The sequence below is a fragment of the Rattus norvegicus genome, chromosome 5, assembly GCF_036323735.1.
Source record: "Rattus norvegicus strain BN/NHsdMcwi chromosome 5, GRCr8, whole genome shotgun sequence".
In the NCBI taxonomy this organism is placed as follows: domain Eukaryota; kingdom Metazoa; phylum Chordata; class Mammalia; order Rodentia; family Muridae; genus Rattus; species Rattus norvegicus.
The window spans coordinates 8,007,051-8,032,247 of NC_086023.1; the positions used below are offsets into that span (position 1 = coordinate 8,007,051).

Below are 25,197 nucleotides of genomic sequence, written 5' to 3' on the forward strand. Positions count from 1 at the left end.
GCATATGTAGCAGAGAATAGCCTTGTTGGGGCATCAGTGGAAGGGGAAGCCCTTGATCCTGTCAAGGTCGGGCCCCCAGTGCAGGGGAATATGGGGAGAATGTAAGGGGGATGTATGGGGGGAATACCCGTATGGGGGAGGGGGAGGGGAGGGGATGGGAGGCTTAGGGACAGGCAGGAAACCAGGAAGGGGAATAACATTTAAAATTTAAGTAAAGAAATATATCTGATAAAAAATTTTAAAAAATGATGAACATTCAGCAATCATTTAGTCTTAGCACTTTGGCCAATGATAAATATTTGTTTTCCTAAAATATTTGTTTGTTTTGACATAACTTCCTTTGCCAACAGATTCTTCACTGTCATGTCAACCGATTCCAAATATTCTTTAAATGTGGAGAATAATGACAATTGCATGTATGGTCTAATATAGACAAAATTTTCTTTGTTGAATTGATTTTGTAGTTATTTTTATTATTCTAACTTTACAGTCAGAAAATCTTATATCATAGAGAGACTGAGGCCTATCCCATCACTATAGTGTAAGGCACCAATCCCTTACACTATTACTGATGCTATGTTGTGCTTGAAGACAGGAGCTTAGCATGGCTAAGATAGATGAGACAGATGCAGAAACTCACAGCCAAGCATTGGAAGGACATCAGTGACCACTGTGGAAGAGTTAGGTGAAGAATTGAAGGAACTGTAGGGGATAGCAACTCCATAGGAAGACCAACAGTATCAAATAACCAGGACCCTGGGGAGCTTTAGATGAGGTCACCAACCATAGAGCATACATGAACTGGTCCACGGCCCCCGCACATGTGTAGAGGAGGGCTGCCTTGTTCTCAGTGGGAGGGGATATGCCTGATCTTGTAGAGGCTTCATGCCCCCAGGCTAGGGGGATACTCAAGGGGGAGGGCACCCTCTCAGAGGAGAAGGTAAGTGGAGATGGGGGAGAGAAAAACTCTGTGAGGGGGGACCAGGAGGAGGGCAATATTTGAGATGTAAATAAATAAAATAAATAATTAAAAAGTCATAAAAAAGAGCTTCATTCTCATGGGTAGGATCAGTGCCTTATAAATTGACGGGGCAATAGAGCAGGTCTCTTTACCCTTCTCCATGTGGCATTTGTCTTTCTGGAGGGATGCAGTGTTGCAGAATCTTTTTGAAAGAAAATATCGTACCCTCACCAAACACTGACCATGTCTTCTTCACCTTGATCTTCAATTTCTCAGCAGTAGAACTTTAAGAAAAAAAAGAAGAAAAATAAGATAGAGTTTTAGAGATGCAGAAGAAGAACAGTGCAGAGAGGCAGGATCTGTAGTGTACAGGAGCCAAGAGGGCTACAAGAAGACATTTCAATCGTAAGTGTTTGAATTCTGGTATACTGTTTAATCCATATAATCTCTTCTGTGTGGTTCTCCACTATGCAACCCAGAACTGAATTTATAGCTGGTTTTGAGATGGGCTTGAGACATATTTTCTCCTAATTTCCACCCTTGTCTTAAGGTCTGCTAGTATGCAAACCCAATCCTAAATATGTTTCTTTAGCCTTACTTTTTCATGAATTCTTTGTTATATAAAGTATACATATGTGCGTTTTTATTGGAGGCAGGATCTCGTGCTTCCTAGACTAGCCTTGAACTTACTGTAATGACCTTGAATTGACCCTCCTGCCTCTACACCGTGTGCTCTTTGTGTGATGATAAGCACTAAAAAACCCAAGCCCTGAGGCACGTTAGGAAAACACTCCACCAAAGGTCTAGATGCCCCGCCCCCCGCCCCGCCCCGCTCCACCGGCTCCAGTTCTACGTGAGGGGTTAGCTTTCTCTACCCTGGCATTACAGCCTGGGTCTAATCTGAATTGGCTTTCTTAACCGGGGAACTTCAGCACTGGTGTTTTCTGTGTCAAGCAGTGTGAGGCACAGTGATGGTGAGACCTTACTAAGTAGGTGCAGCTGCTAGATTTCCAAGGTAGGGAGGGGACCCGCTTTTCACAAAATACTTGAAACAATCTAATTACGTTGAATATGAAAAATGAGACTGACACCAGCTGATGTACCAGTGGCCTGGGTAGACAAACTCCCCTCCTTGTCCAACTGCCCATTCTCACCTCTACGCTTGGAAGACTATCAGGACAGCTGTCAGACAGCCCTCGTTTTTTGCATAGCTCCCCTCTCAGAAATGACCCAAAATCAGGAATAGTGTAAGCGGTCTTCTAACCATCTGGGCATCCACCCTGGCTCCATACCCTGACCGGGTTCCTTCTCCGTTCTCTCAGCCATTCCAGCATCCACCCTGGCCCACTATCCTCATGCCAGGCCCTTTGCTGCTGTACCTGCTTAGCTCAGCCGGGCGGCCCCAGGCTACGGGCGCCTAGCAACCAACGGCGCACCGGCCAGGCTGGGCCGCAGCTCCGAGCGCTCACTGGCCCTGGCTGGCCCCGGCCGTGCTGAGCGGCGGCTGTGCCTGGAGCATCGCCGGGCTGCCGGCCGCCGAGCATGCTCGCCCTGAGAGTGGTGCCAGTGCGAGAAGGCTGCCGGCCGCCCGGCCCCGCCGCGGTGGACAGCCCGGAGACGCGGCCAGCCTCGGCCGAGAGCTCGCGTCCACCCACGGCCACCGCTGGCTCCCGCGCTGCCCGCTGCCCCCGCTGGCCGAGACGTCCTCCTTGGTGCCGTGGGTCCGGCACCTGAAGAAGCCCATCTCCTCTGTACAGCTGCGGGGACGGTGAGTGAGGGGAGCCGGGGCTCCAGGCTGGAGGCAGGAAGGGCTCTCCTCAAGAAGGGGAAACTGATGTCTAGAGAGCTACGCGGGACACTCCAAAGCTGCGCTCAAGGCGCTTCAACATCATGGCTTGGGCAAGAGGACATAAGCCGGCACCAATTTGTGGGATCAGGTGGCAGCAAATGAGGATAAAACCGTGAATATTCTTTTCACACCTCTTAGGTTCTGTACAAGCAAAGGACCCTTGCGTTTACTGGACACAACAGCTTTACAAGTTCAGTCTGCACCTCTCCTAAAGCTTAACCCTGAGGTTGAGTGCAGAGATGTGTTTACTTTCTTGGACTACCATGTGGCCCCCTTTCTCCAGCAGTCTCAACTATATGGATCAGAACTCCATATGTTGCCAATTCTCTTTTGTATTTTTCCTGATGTGACCATATTTTGGGGTATAGTTTTTATTTTCATTATAATCTAAAAGTACGAGGAAATAATTGTGCTGGTCACGTAGACTGCTTTATGTGCTGGTCATCCATACTGGTCATATAGCCCCTTTGGAGTCGTAAACGCCAGGGAAACCATAGGGACAAATGCAAACAACTTGACAAACAGTCTTAGGCTATAATGTTCCTGGAGCAAAAGAATCTCAGGCCTTGGCTTGTCTGTCTGCGAGTATGCATATGTAATGTTACATATTACATGTATTAATTAAATGTTAGGATAATGTTTCGTAAAACTTTTGTTGTTACCCTTTCAAAAAACATTGTTTTAAAATTACACATTGGTAGATTTCACTGACTCAGCCCTGAGACTCAGGCTTATTTTCTACTTATTTCCTTTACTAAATACATCCAGTGCTTTCTTTCCTTCCACAGTTTTCCCCTGTTATTTTGGCCACAGGTGATATAACCTGTATATTTCTAATTGATATTGGGTCCAGGTGTTCCATTTTACAAATATTTTACAACAATCAACAGTATTTTTTTTAATTTATTCACTTTCCATCCTGATCGCTATCGCAGCTCCCCAACGATGAACATTCTTGCATGAGGAAACAACAGTTCTGTAGAATAAAGCCCTTGAAACAGAAGTGATGGGTTAGGGGTGGGGGCTGGGAAATGGCTCAGCTCATGAATGCTGGGCATTTGCAGCACAGATGCCTTGCTTCAATTCCAGAACTCACATAAAGGAAGGAAGTGAGAACCAACTCCACAGGGTTGCCCTCTGACCTCCACATGTATGCTATGGCATATGTGCTCCCCCCCCCAACCCCCTTCCTCCTTTGTACAGGAAAAACAGAACCTCTGGGTCAGGTGTATGTACATTAAAATTTTTGACAGAAAATTTGCTTTGATTTTTTGGTATTGATTTGCATTTTCTTTTGGGGGAAGGGGTGTGAGAGTCTCATGTTGCCCAGGCTAGCCTTAAACTCACTGTGTAGCTGAGCTGACCTCTTCCCATTACTTCCCGATTATAAGAGCACCATTATGCAAGGTTTGAGTTACCTTTTCATCAGCAGGCTGTGGTAAAGTATGTTTATTATTTAAAAATAAATCATGGTTTCTGTTTGCAGAGTGCTTATTGCGCATGCTTCTCACCACTGGACACTTAAAAGGATTTTAAAAGTTCAGTCTTTGTCCACTTATGAGAGTGAGAAACATGGCCCAAGGATTATATAACTATCAGAGAACAAAGTCAAAACTGAAATCTAGGTTCACTGTACTCTAGAGCTTGTCTTTGTGGGGTCTGAAGCCTCACTGAGCCATTGGCTGGCAATCATTTCATAGGAGTTTGAGCATAAAGTTTTCTTTTTTAAAGTTTTATTTTATGAAAATGAGTGCTCCATCTGCCAGTTCACCTGCACACCAGAAGAAGGCATCAAATAGCAGTGTAGATAGCTGTGAGCCACCATGTGGTAGCTGGGATTTGAACTCAGGACCTCTGGAAGAGCAGCCAGTGCTCTTAACTGCTGAACCATGTCTCCAGCCCTGAGCATTGAGTATTAATGTCTTTCTCTGCTACCTCTTGGTCCCTTGTCTCCGAGGTGCTCTGGGCCAGGCTGTCTCTCTAGACCCTCATCCTTTGCCCATTCCTCATCTCTACACCCAGAAGATCTTAAAGCATCATCTGGCTTTTGCCTTTCTCACCCTCCCCCCTTGCCAGCCTAGTAAAGCTCCTGGCCTTGATTTCATCTGAAAATAGATAGTTCTTAACTTTTCATCTCCAGAACTGCTTGGTTCTAGGTTGTGACTGTCCATCGGGTCCCTCTTTATTCTTGCTTTATGCAAGATGGTGTTCCTCAATGCCTGTTAACCTTCTCGCCAGTTCAATCTCTTCGAAATATATATATATATATATATATATATATATATATATATATATATATATATATATATATCATCTTGGTCAAGTTTACAGCCTCAGTCACCATTAAGTCCCCTTTCCTTTGTCAGGACTTCAACATCCGACCCACTGTCAGTCCCATTCTCAGTGAACTATTTCAATAACTGCTGAGGAGGGCACAGCAGTGCATGCCCATCATCCCAGTATCTGAGAGACTGAGTAGGAGTGAGTTTGTGACCATCCTGGGCTACATAGTAAGATGGCCATATATTGAAAAGAAGAAGAAGAAAAGAAAAAAGAAAAAGACAGTCACTTGTTTTAACAATTTGCCAGCTATTGGAGCATACAGATTCATATATATATTCATATAACATTTCTTGCTTACACTATAACAATTCCAAGGCAGGTATATTTATTAATGGGTGACCTTTCCAATTTTTAGAAGAACCCAGGCTCCGCCCTAATCACTTCACTCTTGTCTACATTCAGCTAACCTACAATAAAGAGTTTTCCTATGTATATATCTTGTACTATTGTGTTGTACACTTTGGGCTCAATAGAATTTCATTTAAAAAAAACAGTAGAAGAGGAAGGAGAAAGTGTGGATACATCAAATTTACTTCTTTTCTCAGTACAGTCAGGACTTAGTGCATCTGGGAATGTCAACTTAGCTTTAGCAGTAACAGTTACCAGAAAGAACTCCCTGGGTTTTTTTTTTTTTAACTTAATTCCTCTTAATAGACTATCTACATTTGCTTCCTAATTATAGATATTTATTTTTACTTTCAGCTCTTAGTGTTGGCATTGTAAATACTTATCTCAATGAATAAATATCTACGCTTTGTTGTATTCACTGGACGTTTGGTCGAAATAAAGCTGAAGCCAGTCTGACTTTTTCCTGCAGTTTGATATTGGGTGATCTTTTCTAGTGAAATAAAAAGTAAGGTTTGCTATCCTTGAAGATAAACACTAGTCTATACCAGTGACTACTTTAGAATAAGTTTCTGGATGTAGAGTTGCTCAGAGACAATATTTACACTTGTGGCTGGAGAGATGGCTCCATGGTTAAGAGCCTTGGCTGTTCTCCCAGAGGACCATGCATGCCCACAGGTGGTTCACAACCCTCTGTAGCTCCAGTCGTAGGCATCTGATGCTGCACTAAGCACACAAGTACGGTTCACAGCCGCATACAGGAAAAATACTCATTTACATAAAGAGGCAAGTAAAATTATATAAAATATAAAAATAAAATGTTTTTATTTTATTTATATGTATCTGCGTATGTGTAGATGTACAGGATAGGACATTGTGAAAGGCAGAAGGTATTGGAAGCTCTAGAGCTATTGTTACATGCAGTAGTGAGCTGTCCAGCTCGGGTGCTGGGGACCAAATGCGCGTCTTCTCAAAATGCAGCAAGAATTCTTAACTGTTATGCCATCATCTCTCCAGTCCCCAGATGATAAATATAAAATCATTCTCTTTGCAATTATTATTTTAAATATATTTAAGGAATTGGATTTTGGGTGCCCACACAATGGCTTACTGTGTAAAAGTACCTGGTACCAAGTTTGATGAAGTAAGTTTAATGTCCAGAGTGCCCATGGTAGAAGGAGACGACTGACTCATGAAGTTGTCCTTTGACATTCGCAAACATGCAATGCCATGTGTGCATGCACACACATAATCGTAATCAAATATTTTAAAAGTAAGTAAAATTTCTGAGTTACTTATGTCATTGTTTAAAAAGCTATTTGGAGGCTGAGTGTGGTAGTGCATGCCTTTACTTCCTGGCAGATGTCTGTGGGTTTGAGGTCAGCATGGTGTAGAAAGGGAGTTCTAGACCAGCCAGGGCTACATAGTAAGGCCCTGTCTCAAGTGTTAGAGCCACGCCATGTTTTGCTCATGGATTCTGTGTATCTGGTATTCTGGCTGTTTGTAGAAGCAGTTTGGCTGTATTTCATGAAGTCTGGGCCTCATCTGGAAGCTTTTGATTTTTAATTTCATTTCTTATGTATTATGGGTGTTTTGCCCACATGTATGTCTACGCTAACAAGACCTGCAACACTGCTGAAGAGTAGTAACTAAGCCAGAGGAGCCAAAGTGCTGAGGAACTGACAGCAGAATCAGTGTAAAGCAGAACACCTGCTCTGCGAGCCGGCACTGGACAAGTGCTATGCTTCCCAATGTACAAGGGCACACTGCAGTGGGAGCCATCTTGAGAGCATCCCAGCAAGCAGTCCTGGAGAAAGAAAAGGCTATCTTCCAGCATGCTTCTATCCAAGGTGCTCAAAGCCCAAGAAGAGGTGCAAAAAAGTGCAGACTGGCAGAGTAAACATCTGCCTTTCCGTGTGTCTGTGTTGTGTGTGTGTGTGTGTGTGTGTGTGTGTGTGTGTGTGTGTGTGTGTTGACTGATTGACTGGCTAGTGTGCAATTTCTCTAAGTATAGGTATTCCTATCCTCTAATTACTCTTCTCTTCCTCTCCTAATAAAACCCACTCTCTTCTCTCTTACCACTATCCATCAACCCTTTTTCTTCCTCTGTCTTCCTCTTCCCTCTCGTGATCAAGCCTTTTACTTTCTATTTTTTTCTTTTTGAATACTATAATTTTTGTTTTTACCTCTTTTAAACAATCTTTTATCATAACAAAATATAATCCTGTTATTATAACCCTTTGACTTACAGTATTTCTCCACAGTTCTAGTTGCTCTTCCTGGCATTAGAACTGTGGGTGCTGTAGCTGGTGCTTCTTCTACTCTACTCCTGTATCTGGCTCACTGTTACATGCAGGCGCTGTTTTGGTGTTCTCTTTTTCACAATGCTTTTGAGACAGAGCACAGCCTGTTGTGTAGATGTTGTGTAGGTGCTGCTGAGTTACATACGTGTCCAGCCCAGCTAACAGTCAGCACATGTGGCTTTACACATAACCTATCCAGGCTGAAACGTCAGCAGGCACATTAACTCAAAGAACAGGAGAGATAACAATTCCAAGGCAGCAGTCACCAGACTTTAAGCAGGCTTGGTGTGTGTGTGTGTGTGTGTGTGTGTGTGTGTGTGTGTGTGTGTGTGTGTGTAAAGGAGTTTCTGACCCCAAGGAAAAGACCATAGATTCAATCCAATAATAATTAAAGGGGTTATGGATCACACTATTAGGACAACAGTCTCTAAACCAAACTTGAGATGGTGAGGGAAGGGTTTTTAAAGGCAAAACTCACAAGAAGACCTTGAGTATCTGCAGAAGCAAGCTGAGAGCTGTTTTGCTCTACAGAGATTAGGTATCAAGGCAACCTGGATGTCTGTATTATTGGGTTGCAGAAGCCATAACTCAACCAACTGTATATTTCTATGTGGCAGGGGGCTCACTGAGGCAAATGGCCAAAGGGTGCCAAGATGAATGTGTAGGCTTAGATTTTTCAAAATTTAATTTATTCAGGGTTCTAGAATGTTTCAACTTTCCTTCTAGCCCAGCAACCAGAGGTAGGGGAAATGAAGGTTTATAAGAAAAGGGAGTTGTGGACCTGTTTAGAAGTAGTTCTTTGGGGCAAATCTATTCTTTCTTGTCAGGACACCAGCAGTCCAGTCCAATAGCAAACACGAAACAAGAATCAGTAGCAGTGGCCCAATCCTGCAGAAACCTCAAGGCTCCACCAAATCCACGAGTCAGCAGAAGCTGCAAGAGTCAGCTGGACTACCAGCAGAAATCCTTCGGCACGTTTCTCTCTAGGAAGTGAAGACCAGTGGAGCACTGGAAGGCATAGCACTGCAAAAGCATCCTTTTACTGTCTGTGTGGTTCTAATTATACTCTCTCCAAATGTCACGGGCCCTCTTGTGTCTGCTTCAGCAAAACATCCTCTCCCAAGACTGCTTCCAAAACAACGTCATGTGACCTCTCACAAGACACTTTCCAGAAAAACCTCACGTGACATAACAGAGTTTCCAAAGAAACCAGAAATTTCCCCTTCATGGATGCCTAGCATAAACTGGAGGGTTTTTCAAGCCATCGAGTTTGTGCAGAAGACCTGCTCCTCAGTGTTGGATAGAGCAGAGAAGCCAGTGAAAGTCAATGGATCTGGACTCACTATGGGGACTGCACCACAGGCTGTGTCCACATCCTTCATTCAGTCTTACCAAGACAGAGGACCAATTGCAGGAGGGCCCTATGCATTCCAGTGTTACAACTTTCTGGATCCACCCTTGTAAGACCTACAGAGAAAGCAGGGCCTTTACACACACACACACACACACACACACACACACACACACACACACACACACACACAACCATTGAAAATATACTAAGTCCTAACCAAGAAAGAAACAGGAAAATTTACTATTAAATGCATTAGGAAATATATTCATCATTTCAACATTCTCATACCATAGGACGTATCAGTAAGGGAAGTCTCCTCCCTAAAAAGGTCAACACATAAAAAGGAAATCTAACCTTCTAACATAAAAATGCAAGAAACATGAAAAAAACAGGCAAGAGGAATCTTCTGAAAGTTCATACTTTTCTAGAAACTGACTCCAAAGTTATTGAAATGGATGAAATGCTAGATTAAGAACCTCAAAATAATGACTTTCTAAGACCAATGAAGATGGGCGCAAGAGGTGGATCAGCAGGTAAAGGCACCATGTCTGATGCCAAGAGCTTGACTTCTGGATGCTGCATGTGAGGGGGAGAGATCGATCCCTGTAGCTATCCTCTGACCTACACACACACACACACACACACACACACACTCTCTCTCTCTCTCTCTCTTTCACACACTCTCTCTCACACACACACACTCTCTCACACACACTCTCTCTCACACACTCTCTCACACACACACACTCTCTCACACACACTCTCTCTCTCACACACATACTCTCTCAAACACACTCTCTCTCTCTCTCTCACACACACACACACACACACACACACTCTCTCTCTCTCTCTTTCTCTCTCTCACATACACAAATGAATAAATAATTGTAAAAACTTAAAACATCCATGAATTTGGTGGAGGCTGAACTAATAAAGGAAGATGATATAGGATATGAGCAGCAAGTTCAATAAAGATAGTTTTTTTTTTTTGACAAGAAAACTTTCCTGGATATGAAAAACTGCGTGTGTTAAAATTAAAACTCTGGAAAGATTTGCCAATAGAGGAAATCAAGAAGAGAGAATTTCAAGGCTTGAAGAGAAGGTTCATGAGTTAAACTGTTCACACAGTAAAAGAAAGTGTAGACCTTTCATCTGAAGTGCCTGAGAAACTGGAGTAGGAAAATCATAGGTTCAAAGCCTATATCTGCCTACAGAGTGAGTTCAAGACCAGTCTGAGTAACTTAACCCTGTCTCAAAATAAAAAGCAGAAGCTAGAGAGATGGCTTAGCACTTGAGTGTTTACTGTTCTTCCAGAGGATTCGAGTCCATTTCCCAGTACCTCTGTTGGGTGTCTCACAACTTCCTGTAATTCTAGTTCAGAGGAACTACCACCATGAATACACAGAAAAGAATAAATCTCACTAGGAAAACAGATAAGCAATCAAATAAAAAGATTTAAAAAATAATAGGAGCAGCTTTGCAGGGTAATACTTGCCTTTGATCCCAATACCCAAGGCAGAAGCAGATGGGTCTCTGTGAGTTCGAGGCCAGCCTGACCTACAGAGTGAGTTCCAGGACAGCTGGAACTATGCAGTGAAATCGTGTATCAAAAAAAAAGTGATAGGAGCTTGGATATTTTTATGTCACAACCTTAAGTGTAAATGGCTTTATGTCTCTAATTAAAAGGATATAGACTGGCTAGTTAGATTGAAAAACAATATCCAACTCTTTGTTGCCTATAAGAAACACACCTCACCAGCAAAGAAAAACACAAGCAGAAAGAATAGAAAATGGTATGTCAAGCACATGGAATCTGGAAGGAAGCACAATTTACTGTACTCATATTTAATAAAGCAGAATTCAAGGAAAAAACTAAACAAGATAAAGAAGGGCCCTCCACATTAGCACAGGGAAATCATCAGGAGGATATAAAGTGTAAATATATGTGCACCAAATGTTGATTTACTCAATTTTATAAAGCATTACAAAGCAAAAGGTCTAGAACAAAATAATCCAACAAAAATTACTGGACATAAGGGACATAAAGGCCCCAGTATAATTATAGTGCATGACTTCAACACCCCATTTTCACCAATAGGTTGGTGGCCCATGAATATTCCACCCTCCAAAATTATTAAGGGAACTTCAGAGATGAACTATATGTTAGATTAGTGGCATCAACAGACTACTAAGCTTCATCTTAATGTTTCCACATATTTTATATAAATTTTCTCATATATAGATCTCTGAAATTGGTCATTTTTAGGCCATAAAGCAAGTCTTAAGAAATTTAAAATACTTGAAGTAATTCCTGGTACATTATCATTAAGAGATGAGATTAGAAACCATCAACAATATATACACACATGTACAGAAAATACAATGGGCGTATAGACAATGAGCAATGCCTTTTTGGTATTGTGAGTAGGTCATGGAAGATACAAGGAGATACAAGGAGATATGTTTAAAAGCTTCTACAATCCAACTTAGAATGTAGATAAAATCTATCCATATATGTGAAATATAGCAAAAGCAGTTCTGAAAAATATATAGATAGCCTACATTCAGAAACCCAGAGAGTTCTTAGATAACCTGATGATGCATCTCAGGGTCTTAGAAAACCAGGAACAAAGCAAAACCCGGTAGAGTAAAAAGGAAGGGTACAGCTCAGAGTTGACAATCAGTGCAATAGAGACAATCAGTGCAGAAGAACAATATGAAGAACCAGTGAGCTGGTTCTGTGTGTATGCTAACGGGCTGAGAAGCCTTAGCCCAGACTTCCAAAAGAAGATATAAATTGATAGAGATGAAAAACAAGATATTAAACACAATAGACCACAGAAACTTAGGAGGCATACCGGGAATTCTTCCATAAACTTAAATAGAACTATCAGAGGGCCTACCTGCTAGGATTGGCAGGCCTTTGGTGTTGACTTTACTTGGGTAAGAGTGAATAAAGAAACGAGAGATATATTAAAAAATGTTGGGATAGGGTGGTTTGGGGCCATAAGATGGCTTAGCAGATAAAGGTGCCTGATGACCTAAATCTGAAACCGGAGATCCACAAAGTAGGAGAGAACCAATTTCCACCAAGTGTTTTCTGACCTACACATGTGTGTGTAACATGCATTTTTGTTGTCACCCACCCCCACCCAGACCCCCTTGGATTTTTAGAGACAGGGTTTCTCTGTGTAGCCCTGGCTGTCCTGGAATTATGTAGACCAGACTGGCCTTGAGCTTACAGAGACCTCCCTGTGTCTGCTTCAGAAGTGCTGAGATTAAAGGTGTGTACCACCAAGCCTGGGTAGCTTCTTGTTTTTTATTATATCAATACATTTGTGAAGTCATATTCACTTGGAAATGCACACTTATTTTTTCATTTGTATTTTAAAATTTCCTTTATTTTTTATTAAAAAAATCTTTCGTGCTGGAGAGATGGCTCAGCGGTTAAGAGCACCCGACTGCTCTTCCAGAGGTCATGAGTTCAATTCCCAGCAACCACATGGTGGCTCACAACCATCTGTAAAGAGATCTTATGCCCTCTTCTGGTGTGTCTGAAGACAGCTACAGTGTACTTATATATAATAAATAAATAAATCTTAAAAATAAAATAAAAAATCTTTCTAGACAGTCTCATAGAGCCCAAGCTGGCCTCAAACTTGCATCGTAGCCATGGATGTTCTTAAAGTTCTCATTCTCTTATCTCCATTCTAGTGCTGGGATTACAGCATACATCACATGGTCAGAGTCTTTCTCTGCAGCCTTGGCTTTCTGAGAACATATTATGTAGACTAGTATGGCTTCGAACTTATGTCTTGCGTCTACCTCCTGAGTGCTGGGATTAAAGATACTCACCACAATGCCTGGCTCTCAAATGTGAACTTTTAAATGAACTTTTATCATCAGAAATTTCAAGAATAGATATAAATCTAGAAATTACAGTATAGTGAGTCTTCATGCATTTATTGTATGGATATTCTAGGAAAATAGTTTTAAGAACATTGTTTTCTGACCCAGCAGGACAAAATGCTTGAGGAAGACTTTGTAGTCTGAAATGTTCAGAAGTCCATTTGTATGTCCTCATCTTCCCATTCCCATCAGCAAGCAGTGTTCTTTCTGCCACTCCTGTCCTGGGGCTGTTGAAAGGCTGACTCGAAGCTCAAAGTTAGCCAGTAATTTCTGCTTCTAAAGATAAGAGAAGTCCTTAGAGCAGAGTCTGGACTGTGGTCCTAAGAGTCTTCTTTCTTTCTTTCTTCTTTCTTGTTTGAGCCAGGGTCTCACTTTGTTGTTCCAGCTGTCCAGGAACACACTGTGTGGACCAGGCTAGCCCAGCACTCACAGAGCTCAGCCCGTCTCTCTCTTGAGTGCTGAGACTTAAAGGTGTGTACTACCACGCCTGGCTAACTAAAAGTCTTGTTCACAAATCTGGAAATTCACTTCATGTTTGGTTTTGAGTTCATATTCATCATTGCTGTCTCCTATAGAGTGATCTTGTTTGGTGTTCAGATCTTTAGCCACATATCCTGTGACATCAGAAGCACATAAGGGGTGGTCTTCAGGGATATCAAAGTGCTGGGGTGGTGGTGGTGGTATCTTTCTGTTACCCCAGCTCTGAGTTGGTGGAGGCAGGCAGGTTTGAAGTCCAAGGTCATCCTTGGAGAATTCTGTTTAACCTAGGTTACTTGAGACACTGTCTCAAATCACCAAGCAAATGGAAAGGTTCATTAAAAAGCTTAAAAAATAATAAATTTTATTCTTGAAACTCTCTAGCTTTAAAATCTCAAGAATATGCTGGGCGTGGTGGCACATGCCTTTAGTCCTAACACTTCAAGGCAGAGGCGGGCGTGTCTGTGTGAGTTCAAGGCTAGCCTGGTCTACATAGTGAGTCCCAGGTTAGTCAAGGGCAATATAGTGAGACTTTCAATGAACAAAATAAAACCCCAAGAGTCCATATTTCCATATTGTAGCAAATGTGTGTTAATATCTAGTTTTCCTGAAGATATGAGAAAACATTTACAAGAAATGCCTGTGTTCTTTCCTTCCCTGTCCTGGTGCAGTGTCTCCTTCTCATCCGGGCTATTGAAAGAAGAGAAAATGTCAATGCTATCTCCTGAGATCAAATTTGAGACTTCTAACGTCACCAGAAGCTCCATGGACAACTGCTTTCTGTTTGAGAGCAGTTGGAGGAAGGCAGTTTTGGAAACACAGAAGATGAGGAAAGGTAACTCCATTTCAGTTCTTACTCTCTTGGAGGAACATAGTCATGGCACCTGGGATTGACAGATAGTTTTCCCCTTAAGCAGTCAAGAGACATTATGTAACTCCTGTGACATTCGTACTGAGCTAGTAGTACAGAAGTTTACAGAAAGGGGAAATGGAAGGTGTTAAGGTTAATGTTCTGTGAGCAGTGAAAATACTATTTATTGGCTTATGGTTACAAATTGTTTTATTTATTACCTATATTTTTAAATTGTTTGAGATAGTCTCACCATGTGGTCCTGACTTTGCCACGGAGATAGTCTCACCATGTGGTCCTGGCCGGCCTGGAACTTGTCATGGAGCCCAGGTTCACTTGCTTTTTTTCTAACAGGATTTTACATACCTCAGGCTAACCTTGAATTCATCCTGCAGTCTAGGCTGGTCCTTTAATCCTCCTGCCTCTACTTCCCTAGTGCTAGATTACAGGCTTGTATCACTGCGACTTTTCAAACTTTTAGCCTCTTTCTACCTTCTACCTAGTGCCTTTGTTTTTTATTACTTTTTAAGATGTATTTATGTATCTGAGTGTTTGTGTGCATGTATGTATGTGTACCAAGTAGTCCCTGGTACCTATGGAGATGTGAAAAGGATGTGTGATTCACTGGAACTGCATTTACAGGCAGCTGTGTGCTGCTGTGTGGGTGCTGGGAAAACACCGTTCCTCTGGAAGAGTGGCAGGTGTTCAGAACCTCTGGGCTATCTCTCCAGCCTCTGCTTTGATTTCTTGGGACTGAGGAAGGAACTCAGGTCTAGAGCATATAAAGGAGGCCTAGCAGCCTCCTTAATCCATCATACTCGGGAAGAGAAAGGTGGCAAGTTGGTTAGCCAAACTAGCTTAACACAACCACTCTGGGTTCTGCCTTCATATATGAGGTGAAAGAAATTGATAAAGGGACCCAAAATAAATAGTGGGCTTCCACATGCACACACACAGGCTTACACACACACATGCACATACATGCACATACGTGAACACTCACACACACACATACACACATGTTCACAGCAGACACATATGTGTGTACACATTCACACACACAGACACATGCACACAGACAGACACATGCACACAGACAGACACATGCACACAGACAGACACACACACATGTATAGATACATACACAAACGCACATGCAATCACTGTATGCACTATAAACACACATACAGACATGCATGCACACACACATACTCGCTAGAAGATAAACAACTTGAAGCCAAGCATAGTGGAGTACACTTGTGATTCAGTTCTTGGGAAGCAGGAAAATTGCTTTAAGTTCAAGTCCAGCCTGAGCTACATAGAGGCTTTGTCTCAATTAAAACTCCAAACAACCAAACCAAGCCAAACACTCGCACCCCCCCCCCGAAAAAAAAGTTGACAAAGTATGACGTGAACAGAAGCAGTCTGGATGCTTTCTGTTGGTGTTTACTTGCTATGAATTTTGTGGACAGGAAATTCAAATCAATGTCAAGGGTAGGATTTTAGAGGGTTGTGTCATTTCTGCTTTGTGACTACAAATGTGGGATGGATTCAAGTAGCAAGCAGTGCAGAAGTCTTGAAAGTGATTTTTATCTAAACACGGTGCTAATCCTCTGGGGAGTCTGAATAAAACATGGAACCCAGCAGAACAGCAAGGTTGGACTTCTTCCTTTGTTGATGCTGTTCTTGCTTTTGGTTTGCAGGGGGGGGGGCTTCTAGGGGTGGGATCTAGGGTCTCACAAGTTCTGGGAAGTCCTGCTGTTACAGTCCCTTTGAGCTTTTTATTTTCAGGCCCAGTATCACTAAATTGCCCAGGTTGGACAACTGCTTATATCCACATTGCCCTTTAATTTATGGTTCTCCTGCCTCAGCTTGCTAAGCACTGAGATTACAGGCCTGAGGCATCATCCTCTTCCCGGTCTCACTTCTTTTCCACCCTCCGAATCTACTCCTCCCTGTGGTCAATGTAGCTGAGTTTGAAGTTCATTCTCTTGGAAGCAACAAGTATCTTAATTTCTTTCATTACTGGCTGGTTCACTTTGTGGTACTTGTGTGTGGCAGAAGAATTAAGCATCTAACAAAGATGATTGTGGTTTTTTTTGTTTTTGTTTTTGTTTTGTTTTATTTATCCCAACATACCATAGCATTTGGTCTAGAAGAGCCCAAAGAATGTCTCAAAATGCCATATTTACCAGAATTGTCAAAGAGCTTAAGTTCATCTCCATTAGAGGCTCATAAGCGCCTGCTGCACACCGAGGCTGAGATCCCTCCGATCAGGTAGGTGACCTGGTTTGGGCTCCCTTTTGTGGAATATTTGTTTGTAAGTGAAGATGCTTTTGGGGCTAATGACTCTGAGTCTTGTTTATTCAGTTTCTTTCATATAGGATTGAATATTTTGTTTTTGTTTGTTTGTTTGCTATAAGTTAGCTGATTCACTAAAGTTGATGAACAGGCACTTTTCTGTCTTTTCAGTGATATTGTCAGAAAGGATTAAAGGACCCCCCCCCAGCCCCCGCATTTTAAGTATATTGATTACCAGAGTCTAGCTCAAATGCATAATCTCATTGGAGAGATTATCTATAACGATTTTTACTGAGTCACAGCATGCAGGTTTGGGAACACTGTAGGTGAGTGAGGCTGAGGGACAAATAAAACCTTACTCTATCAGGAAGGAGAGATTTAGCCAGTCACCCACCCTTGTAAATTGTCACTACAAGCCTTTCCTGGCTCAAGAGCTGAGCCTCTAGCTCAGTGACACAATGCTTGCAATGGCATCTAGGCTCTTAGCTCTATGTGGAAAAAAGACCCTAACTGTATCTGCATATCTGTAATTTCAGCACTTAGAAGCCTGAAGTAGGAGGATTTCTAGTTCTGGGATAGCCTAGGTTATACAAGGAGGCCCTGTCCCCCTAAAAAAGAGAACCCTACTTTTCTCATGTAACTCTGACATCAATGAATCAATGAATACTTCTTTCCGGATAAAAGAAAACACCTTTCTACAAAGAAATTGCTAGTGTCCACTTCTGGTGCTCTTGGAGGCTAAGGCTGGTTTGCTGTGATTTTAAGGCCATACTGGGCCACTGCATGAGTTTAAAGGCTTGAGCTGCATAGCAAGATCTTGTGTCAAGAAGCAAAGCAAAACAAAAGTAAAACAGTCAACCAGAGAAGCAAAAACCACCCCACAGGATAGAGAGGTGGCTCAGAGGTTCCAGGGTCCTGAGTTTGATTCCCAGCACCCACATTAGGCAGCTTACATAGCTGCCTGTGACTCCAACTCCAGGTGAACGGATACCTCTCTGGTCTCTGCACACACATACTCCTGTGATGCACTACTGCATCTGTCTTGAGCAAACACACACACACACACACACACACACACACACACACTCCTGTAATGCACTACTGCATCTGTCTTGAGCAAGCACACACACATACACACACACACTTAAAAATAAATATAAAACAAAAGTAAGCTGGGCGTGGTGGTGCATGCCTTTAATCCCAGAATTCAGGAGGCAGAGGCAAGCAGATTTGTATGAGTTCAAGGCCAGCCAGCTCCTACAAATTGAGTCCAGGAAAACAGTGCTGGTTACACTGAGAAACCCTGTCTTCAAAAACCAAAAACCAAAAACCAGAAAACCAGCCAACCAACCAACCAACCAAAGAAAACGAAACAAGCATAAAACAAAACCAGGGATGTATCTTTGGCAGCCTTGTGAATCTTCTATGTCCCATTTGTTGGCATGATAAACATGGGGGCAAGGGGTAAAATTTTTCATTTACACTTTCAGGCCATGATCCTTCATCGATGGAAATCAGGGCAGGAAGTCAAGGCAGAAGCTTGAAGCAGAGACGGTGGAGGCTGCTCTCGGGCTACTCTCTGGCTTCAGCTACTTTTCTTTTAAAAAAAGATTATTTTATTTTCTGTGCCTGAGTGTTTTGCCTGCATGTACATATGTGTACTAAATGCAGGTCTGGTATCCCCAGAAGCCAGAAGAGGGAGTTGGAATCCTTGGAACTGGAGTTACAGATGGTTGTGAGCCACTGTGTGGGTGCTGAGAATTGTACCCAGGTTCCCTGGAAGAGCAGCCAGAGCTCTTAACCTCCTAGATAGCTCTTCAGCCCCAGCTACGGTTTTGATATAGCCCAGGGCTACCTGTCTGGGGTTGGTACCATCCACGGTTAGCTCTGCCCTTCTATGTTAATTAGCAATTAAGATAATGCCCAACAGATACATCTGCAGGCTAACCTGAGGAGGAAATCCTTCAGTTAGGGTTCCCCCTTTCTAGGAGTGTCTCATCGAGAACATACATTAAATACCGCATATTTGTTCATTTGGCCATCTTATAAAAAAGAAACATTATGTGTGTTGTAACTTTTTTTAAGGAGGTGTGTACATATACAGATATCTCTCTGGGTGAGTTGATTTTGTGGTGTGTGTGCCTGCTAGATTATAGGCATGGACCACTAGGCTTGGCAGAATTATATTTTCGTATGATCTTCCCACTACAATGAACTTTAGTCATTCACCCACAGGCTGCATACAAGTCTGGGATGTTAGATTTATTTTTTCAGTTGTCTTTGAGATGGAGGTCTCCGTAGCCTGGACTGGTTTGGAACTCATGTTGTGGACGAAGCAGCCTTGAACTAACAGAGATCACCTACCTCTGCCTCCTGAGCTCTGGGATTAAAGGTATTCACAGGGTCTCAGGTAGCCCAGGCTAGCCTCTAACCCACACTATAGCAGAGCAGTAAGTGAACTCCTGGTCTTCTGTCAAGTTGTGGGACTATAGGTAGGTGGTTCACACATTCCTTTTTAAAGACTATTTTTACTGACTGAGTGGTGGTGGCACACACCTTTAATCCCAGCACTTGGGAGACAGGCAGGTAGAGCTCGGAGTTCAAGGCCCCCTGGTCTATGGAGTGAGTTCCAGGACAGCCAAACTACATAGTAAAATCCTGTCTCAAAACCCAAAACAACCAAAAAATTATTTTATATATATGAGTGTTTTCCATGCTATATGTATGTATACCACATGCACAATTGGTACCTGCAGAAGCCAGGAGGTGGAGTCAGATTTCCTGGAATTGGAGTTGTGAGTGTGTTACAGACAGATGTGTGTGCTGGGAACCAAACCCAGGTCACCCTGAGACCAGCAAATGCTCTCAACTGATGAGCTCTTTAGCCCCGGCTTTATTTCTTGAGTTCCCAATAGGATTTCTGTTAAGTACTCTTGCAGTTAACTGTGAAAACCTAAGTCGATAACTAGACTATATTAATGAAAAAGACAGCCAACCTCACTCATGTGCGTGTGAGTTCAGGTGCCCAAGGAGGCCAGAGGTGTCGTTAGCACCAGATGTAAGTGGGGAGAAGGACACTATTTGTTCCTAACTGTTGAGCCTTCTCTGCAGCCTCTGTTAAAACTTAATATTAGCCAGACATTGTGGGATATACTTTTAATCCCAGCATTTGGGAGGCAGAGGTAAGCAGATGTCTGTGAGTTCAAGTCTAGCCTGGTCTACAAAGTGAGTTCCAGGCCAGCAAGGGTTGCTTAGTGAGACCATGTCTCAACAAAACAAAATAAGACAAACCCACCACAAAACAAACAAACCCAATACACCCCCAAACTCCTGAAGTTGACACTTACCATGTCATATGATCTTTATTCTGTATAGTCTTTCTATCTAGCTACATTATTGTGTGCACATTGCTCTGCCCAACCACGTCCTATTTCAGACTTGTAAGTTCTGGTGACATCTTTGGTTTTGTGAGTAGTATCACAAGGGAGACATCCTACGTATAGATTTTTGTCAGCCCTTAGACTATTTTCTGAAGACAGGTTTTCCAGCATCAAAGTGTAAAGAGTAGGGCTGGGGACATAGCACTGATAGTGGAATATTTGCCTACCATGCATGAAGTCCAGAGACATCCAGCATTGCATAAACTGTGTGTGGTAAAGCATCTTGTCATCCAAGCCCTCCTGAAGGAGAGGCAGGGGGTCATAGGTTCAAGGTCATCCTCTATATAGTTATGGGAACTACATGATAATCTCCAAAAGAAAAGGCAGAAATCAAGATAGTAAAAGAGAAACGGTGAGTTGCTGGTGGGGCCAGTGTTGTGACAAAGAAGAAGAATGGTAAGTGTACAGACAGAGGAGGTGCTCTTCAGAGCATGGACCCCAGACCTACTGAGAAGTGTTTGCATCATTTCTAAGACACTAGTGTCCATGGTGCTCCCCTACTTTGTGTAGCCACAGCTCTTTGCTAGGGTGCACATGAGGATATGTAGGGTAGCCTGGGGCAACAGCTTCTGCCAGTTTCATCCAGACTTGTTACCCTTCCCCCAACAGGTGCTCAGTGTAAACGAACCAGAAGTCTGGGAAACAGTCCATGATTAACCCTCCTGCTTCTGAGCTTTGACCTTTCTGGCCCTTTCCAATTTCAGCTGCCTTTGGTTTTGTTCATTATCTGGCTGTTTGGGAAATCACTTCATGACATTTTATACTGACAGCTGTGAATATGCATCTTGGCAAGGGATAATCTGAATACATTGTTTACACTCCGGCTAGCGCCTTCGTGTGTAAAGTGGAATGATAGGGGCTGGTGACGTGATGTTTGTGAACATTAGAGCTTTTCCTTGCCTTTGATTGAAGTGCTTTCGTGGCAGCCATTGCAGTGAGAACATACCAAGTTACCTTCAAGTACTCTATTCCCCTCTGCATATTGCACACTGTTCTGTGAAAAACTGGTCTTGGCAAATAAGTGCCCTTATTTACTTGTCGGTGCACAGCTCTTCACATTCTTTTAATCCCCTGAATATTTGATTCTAAGACTCTGGTAAATGTCTAATCTTTTCTCGAATTTTCTTAATGAGGGTCAGAAGTTTTCAGTGACTCTCACAACACACAAGGGATGTGCCTGATAATAGCTGTAAAGACTTACGTTTCCTGTGGTTATGTGAGGTGGAATTCTTGCAGTGTCACCGTACCTATTTCTCCTAACTCTCCAGGGACAAGCGTTACTGTAGGAGGACATCAGATCATAGTGGCTGATAGTGCAGAGATACGGATCCAGGCACCTCATGTGACACATGCAGGCATGGTCGTGTGCCTCCGTTCAGGAGCTGCCTCTGTCAGTTTACCTCAGAGGCCTATGCAGAGCCTCAGTGCTAGGCTACTGCTGATTTAGAGAAGTCTACCGCTGGGCTGGTTCATTCCCACTTCTGATGGGGCTGACTATGGTAGAGTTAGTTCTCTTCTGTACACTTATTTTTATCCTTAAGTGACATTGTTTAACAAGGTGAGTTCTGGTGGAACACAGCATGTGCTTACCAGATGCAAGAGCTTGGGGCATATCCCCAGAACAGAAGCAAGCAAAGCGAAACAAATCGTGGCAAGCCAGGGGAGCGTCACGGAGACTATGCTGTCTGCCTCTTGTTGTGCTCTTCAAAGTCACAAACCGAGGGTTGATGTGTGCCATTTTGTGACCACCCATAATCTTTAGGATAAAGAAGACCAAAGAGTCATGCAGCATGGCGGCACTCCAGGAGAAGTCAAAAGGTACTTTATTATTTCACTGCTTTCTTCCCACACCTTTTATTTTCCGAATAGGGTTTTACTGTGTAGCAAGGATGGTTTCAAACTCACAGGAATTCCATGCCCCAGACTTCTGTGAGCGCCATTATGTGTCCAAGCCTAGCTTGTTAATGTTTCTGCTAAGCTCTGCTTAGTTGGTAAATTTGATGTGTCTGAGGATCATTGCACACAACTCTGTCCTCTCAGGGCCAAGAGTCAGGCCTCCAGCATAGCTCTTTTGCATGCCTTAGGAGCCATGAAACCGGCTTCCTTAGTTTAAATCGCTGCACGCATCCTCCACCTCATGCACACTACTACCTGCTCAAAGAGGCTCCTCCTCAGCAGCCCAGACTGAAAGGTGAATTTAGCACTGAACCCCTTACCACCCTCCCTGAGTGTTCCACTCTATCCTTCTTCTAAAAACAATACTATTTTATGCGTATGGTGCCGTTGTGTGCATGTATGTTTGTGCTGTAGGTACTATGCACCATGTGTGTTTAGTACACTCAGAGGGCGTCAGATCCCCTGGAACTGAAGTTACAGACAAGTTGTGAGTGACCATGTGGGTGCTGGGAATCAACCTGGGTCCTCTGGAAGAGCAGCTAGGGCTCTAAACTGCTGAGCCTTCTCTCCAGCCTCTGCCTCCTCTCCTTCCTCTCCTCCTCCTCCTTTTTAAGATTTTTTTAAATTTGTGTAGCTTACGTATATGGGTACTTTGTCTTCATTTACTCTGCACGACAGAAGACAGGCAATTGTGAGCTAGCGTGTGGGTGTTGGGAATTGAACTCAGGACTTTCAGAGGAGCAGTGAGTGGGTGCTCTTCACTGTGGAGCCTTCTCTTCAGCCCAGGCCTCTCATCTTATCTCCTAATTTTTTAAAAAATTAATTCTGTGTTCAGAACAAACTTCAACTGCAGTATCTATCTGTATTGCCAATGTTTAGAGCACCAAACTGACTATGAAGTCAGTTTCTTTTCTAAGCACCGTTGAGTATTTCTGTCATATTTGGAGGGAGAGTCTGAATGAATCAGACATTCCCAACCCCTCATTTCTGATGTGCTTGGTTAGAGTTTTGTTTTTTGAGAGCAGACACTAAAAACTGCGGAGTCAGGTAACTTAATGACACCTGTAAGATGTAGAGAATGTTCTAGCAATTCTGGTATCTACATTTACTGCCTCCCCTTGCTGCACTTGTTAGATATTGGGGACATTATGTTAGAGGCAGTGTACACTGCATGTGACAGAAAACACACATTCAATATCCGAGCCCTACATTAAACTACATTAAAATGTTAATTTTCCTGAAGTAATTTTACCCAAGTTTCTTGAGATATATACTCAAAAATTTGCCATTTTTTAGGTATGATAGAAGTAGGCATTGGTCTTTTTGCTATGTTGGAGGTATGTAGGCAAAGATTCGGTTTTGTTTGTGGGCATCAGCGGTTCCGCATGTCACTGGTCATGCCTCACAAATGTCACTGTGCCTTCTGAATTGAGCTGCAACAGCTGCTTTTCTTCCTGACAGGCTCTGTCTTCAGCGACCCTTTCACAGGAGCACCCTCTGACTTCCTTCAGAGACTCTCCAAAATGGCCATACTGGAGTATGACACTGTCCGTCAGGAAACACACAAGAAACTGAGGAGAGGCAAGAAACGAGATCTCCGAGACTGCTAATGGGTTCCAAACCACGCGATGATCTCTTGCCTGGGTTATGGTGCAATTTGCCTGCCGTGTTTCTTTTTTTCTTTTCACTCTTTTTTGATATGTGATATACATACGAATGAAATGTAAATAGCAAATAAATATTTTATGTTATATATGGGATGGTGTGTATTTTGTTGACATGACATTTAACTTGTTTTATTTTGATTTTACTTTTTAACATTGAAAATGAATATTTTATTATTAAAACAGGATGATTTTACTTTTAAAATAAATACAGTACTGAGTTTTGAACCAAAATCTCTGTGTGTGCTATAGGTAAGTTCTCTGCTCACTGAGCTATGTCCCACGTCGAGAAACATTTACATTATGAGAATGTTTGCATAATACAAATTTTATCCCATCAGTTGTATGTATATGTCTTCTGATCTAGTTAGATAAATGCTTCTGAGGGCTTATCTGTGCAATGGGCTTTGCTAGTTGGTCCAGAAGGTTCAAGAAGAATCCAGGGATGGTGCCATACATCTGAAATCTCATCATTCTGGAGGCTGAGGCAGGAGGATTTTTGGTTCTGGACTGCATCGTGAGACTCTGTCTCAGAACAACCAAACAAAACAGATTCAGGTAAAGTAAGTGTTGTCGGCATTGGAAGGAGAGCAACAGGGCCTCTGAGATAGCTCAGCTGGTAAGGATGTTTGCACCTGTCTTAGGGTCTTACTGCTGTGAACAGACACCATGACAGATGCAAGTTTTATAAAGGACAACGTTTAATTGGGGCTGGCTTATAGGTTCAGAGCTTCAGTCCATTATCTAGGCAGGAGCATGGCAGCATCACAGCATCCAGGCAGGCATGGTGCAGGAGGAGCTGAGTTCTACATCTTCACCTGAAGGAAGCCAGGAGCAGACTGAGCACCCTCAGGCAACTACGAGGAGGGTCTCCAAGCCCAACCCCACAGTGACACACTTCCTCCATCAAGGCCACACCTTCTAATAGTGCCACGCCATGGGCCAAGCATATGCAGACCATCTCACCGCCCTTCACGAGGACCAAGTTTGGCACTCACAGCAGGGCTGCTTGCAACCACCTATGTCTCTAGGACAGGAGATCTGACTCCCTCCACAGGCACCTCCACAGCTGGGGCACACACCCATGTAAATTAAAAAAAATCTGTTTTTATTTAAAGAAAAAAAGATTGATCAGTGCAAGGGGTTGTCATGCTTGGAAGCTATGGTGAGAAATATGGAACCAGATGAAGGCGACTCATTGATGGGTAATCCTGCCTTTGCTTACAAGACAACAATGGATCTTTTGATACTGAACTTTAGAATGGGGCAAGTGGAGGCACACGGGCAGTGCTCCCCACCTGGATCACCCATCACCTCAAGACCCTCACTACCAGGCAGAACAGTCTCTCCATGGTATATAGATAGATGGATCTGTGAGGAGAGAGGAAGGTGAAAAAAATTTACCCCCTCTTCACGGAGCAGGTCTAGTTTAAGAGAGACACTAGGAAGGCTGAGGAGTGTGGACTCTAGGTTACCAACAGGTGACTCTGGATCACAGAATCTCC

The 25,197-nt window shown here is 43.0% G+C and overlaps 1 protein-coding gene across 3 annotated transcripts; it reads left to right on the forward strand.

Annotated features, from left to right (window-relative positions):
• The first annotated feature begins 1,787 nt into the window (after positions 1-1,787).
• On the forward strand, positions 1,788-23,783 carry C5h8orf89 (similar to human chromosome 8 open reading frame 89). 3 transcript variants are annotated; one of them, XM_056985481.2, is made up of 5 exons: positions 1,788-1,976; positions 14,213-14,376; positions 16,536-16,668; positions 21,895-21,950; positions 23,490-23,781. In XM_056985481.2, the coding sequence occupies exons 2-5, from the start codon at positions 14,250-14,252 to the stop codon at positions 23,636-23,638; spliced, it is 465 nt and encodes a 154-aa protein (XP_056841461.1). In that variant the 5' UTR covers positions 1,788-1,976; positions 14,213-14,249; the 3' UTR covers positions 23,639-23,781. The 3 variants fall into 3 exon arrangements, with proteins under 3 accessions (XP_056841461.1, XP_056841462.1, NP_001406480.1); XM_056985482.2 differs by having other exon boundaries at positions 1,793-1,950; NM_001419551.1 differs by lacking the exon at positions 1,788-1,976 and adding an exon at positions 2,381-2,729 and having other exon boundaries at positions 23,490-23,783.
• Positions 23,784-25,197: the final 1,414 nt, after the last annotated feature.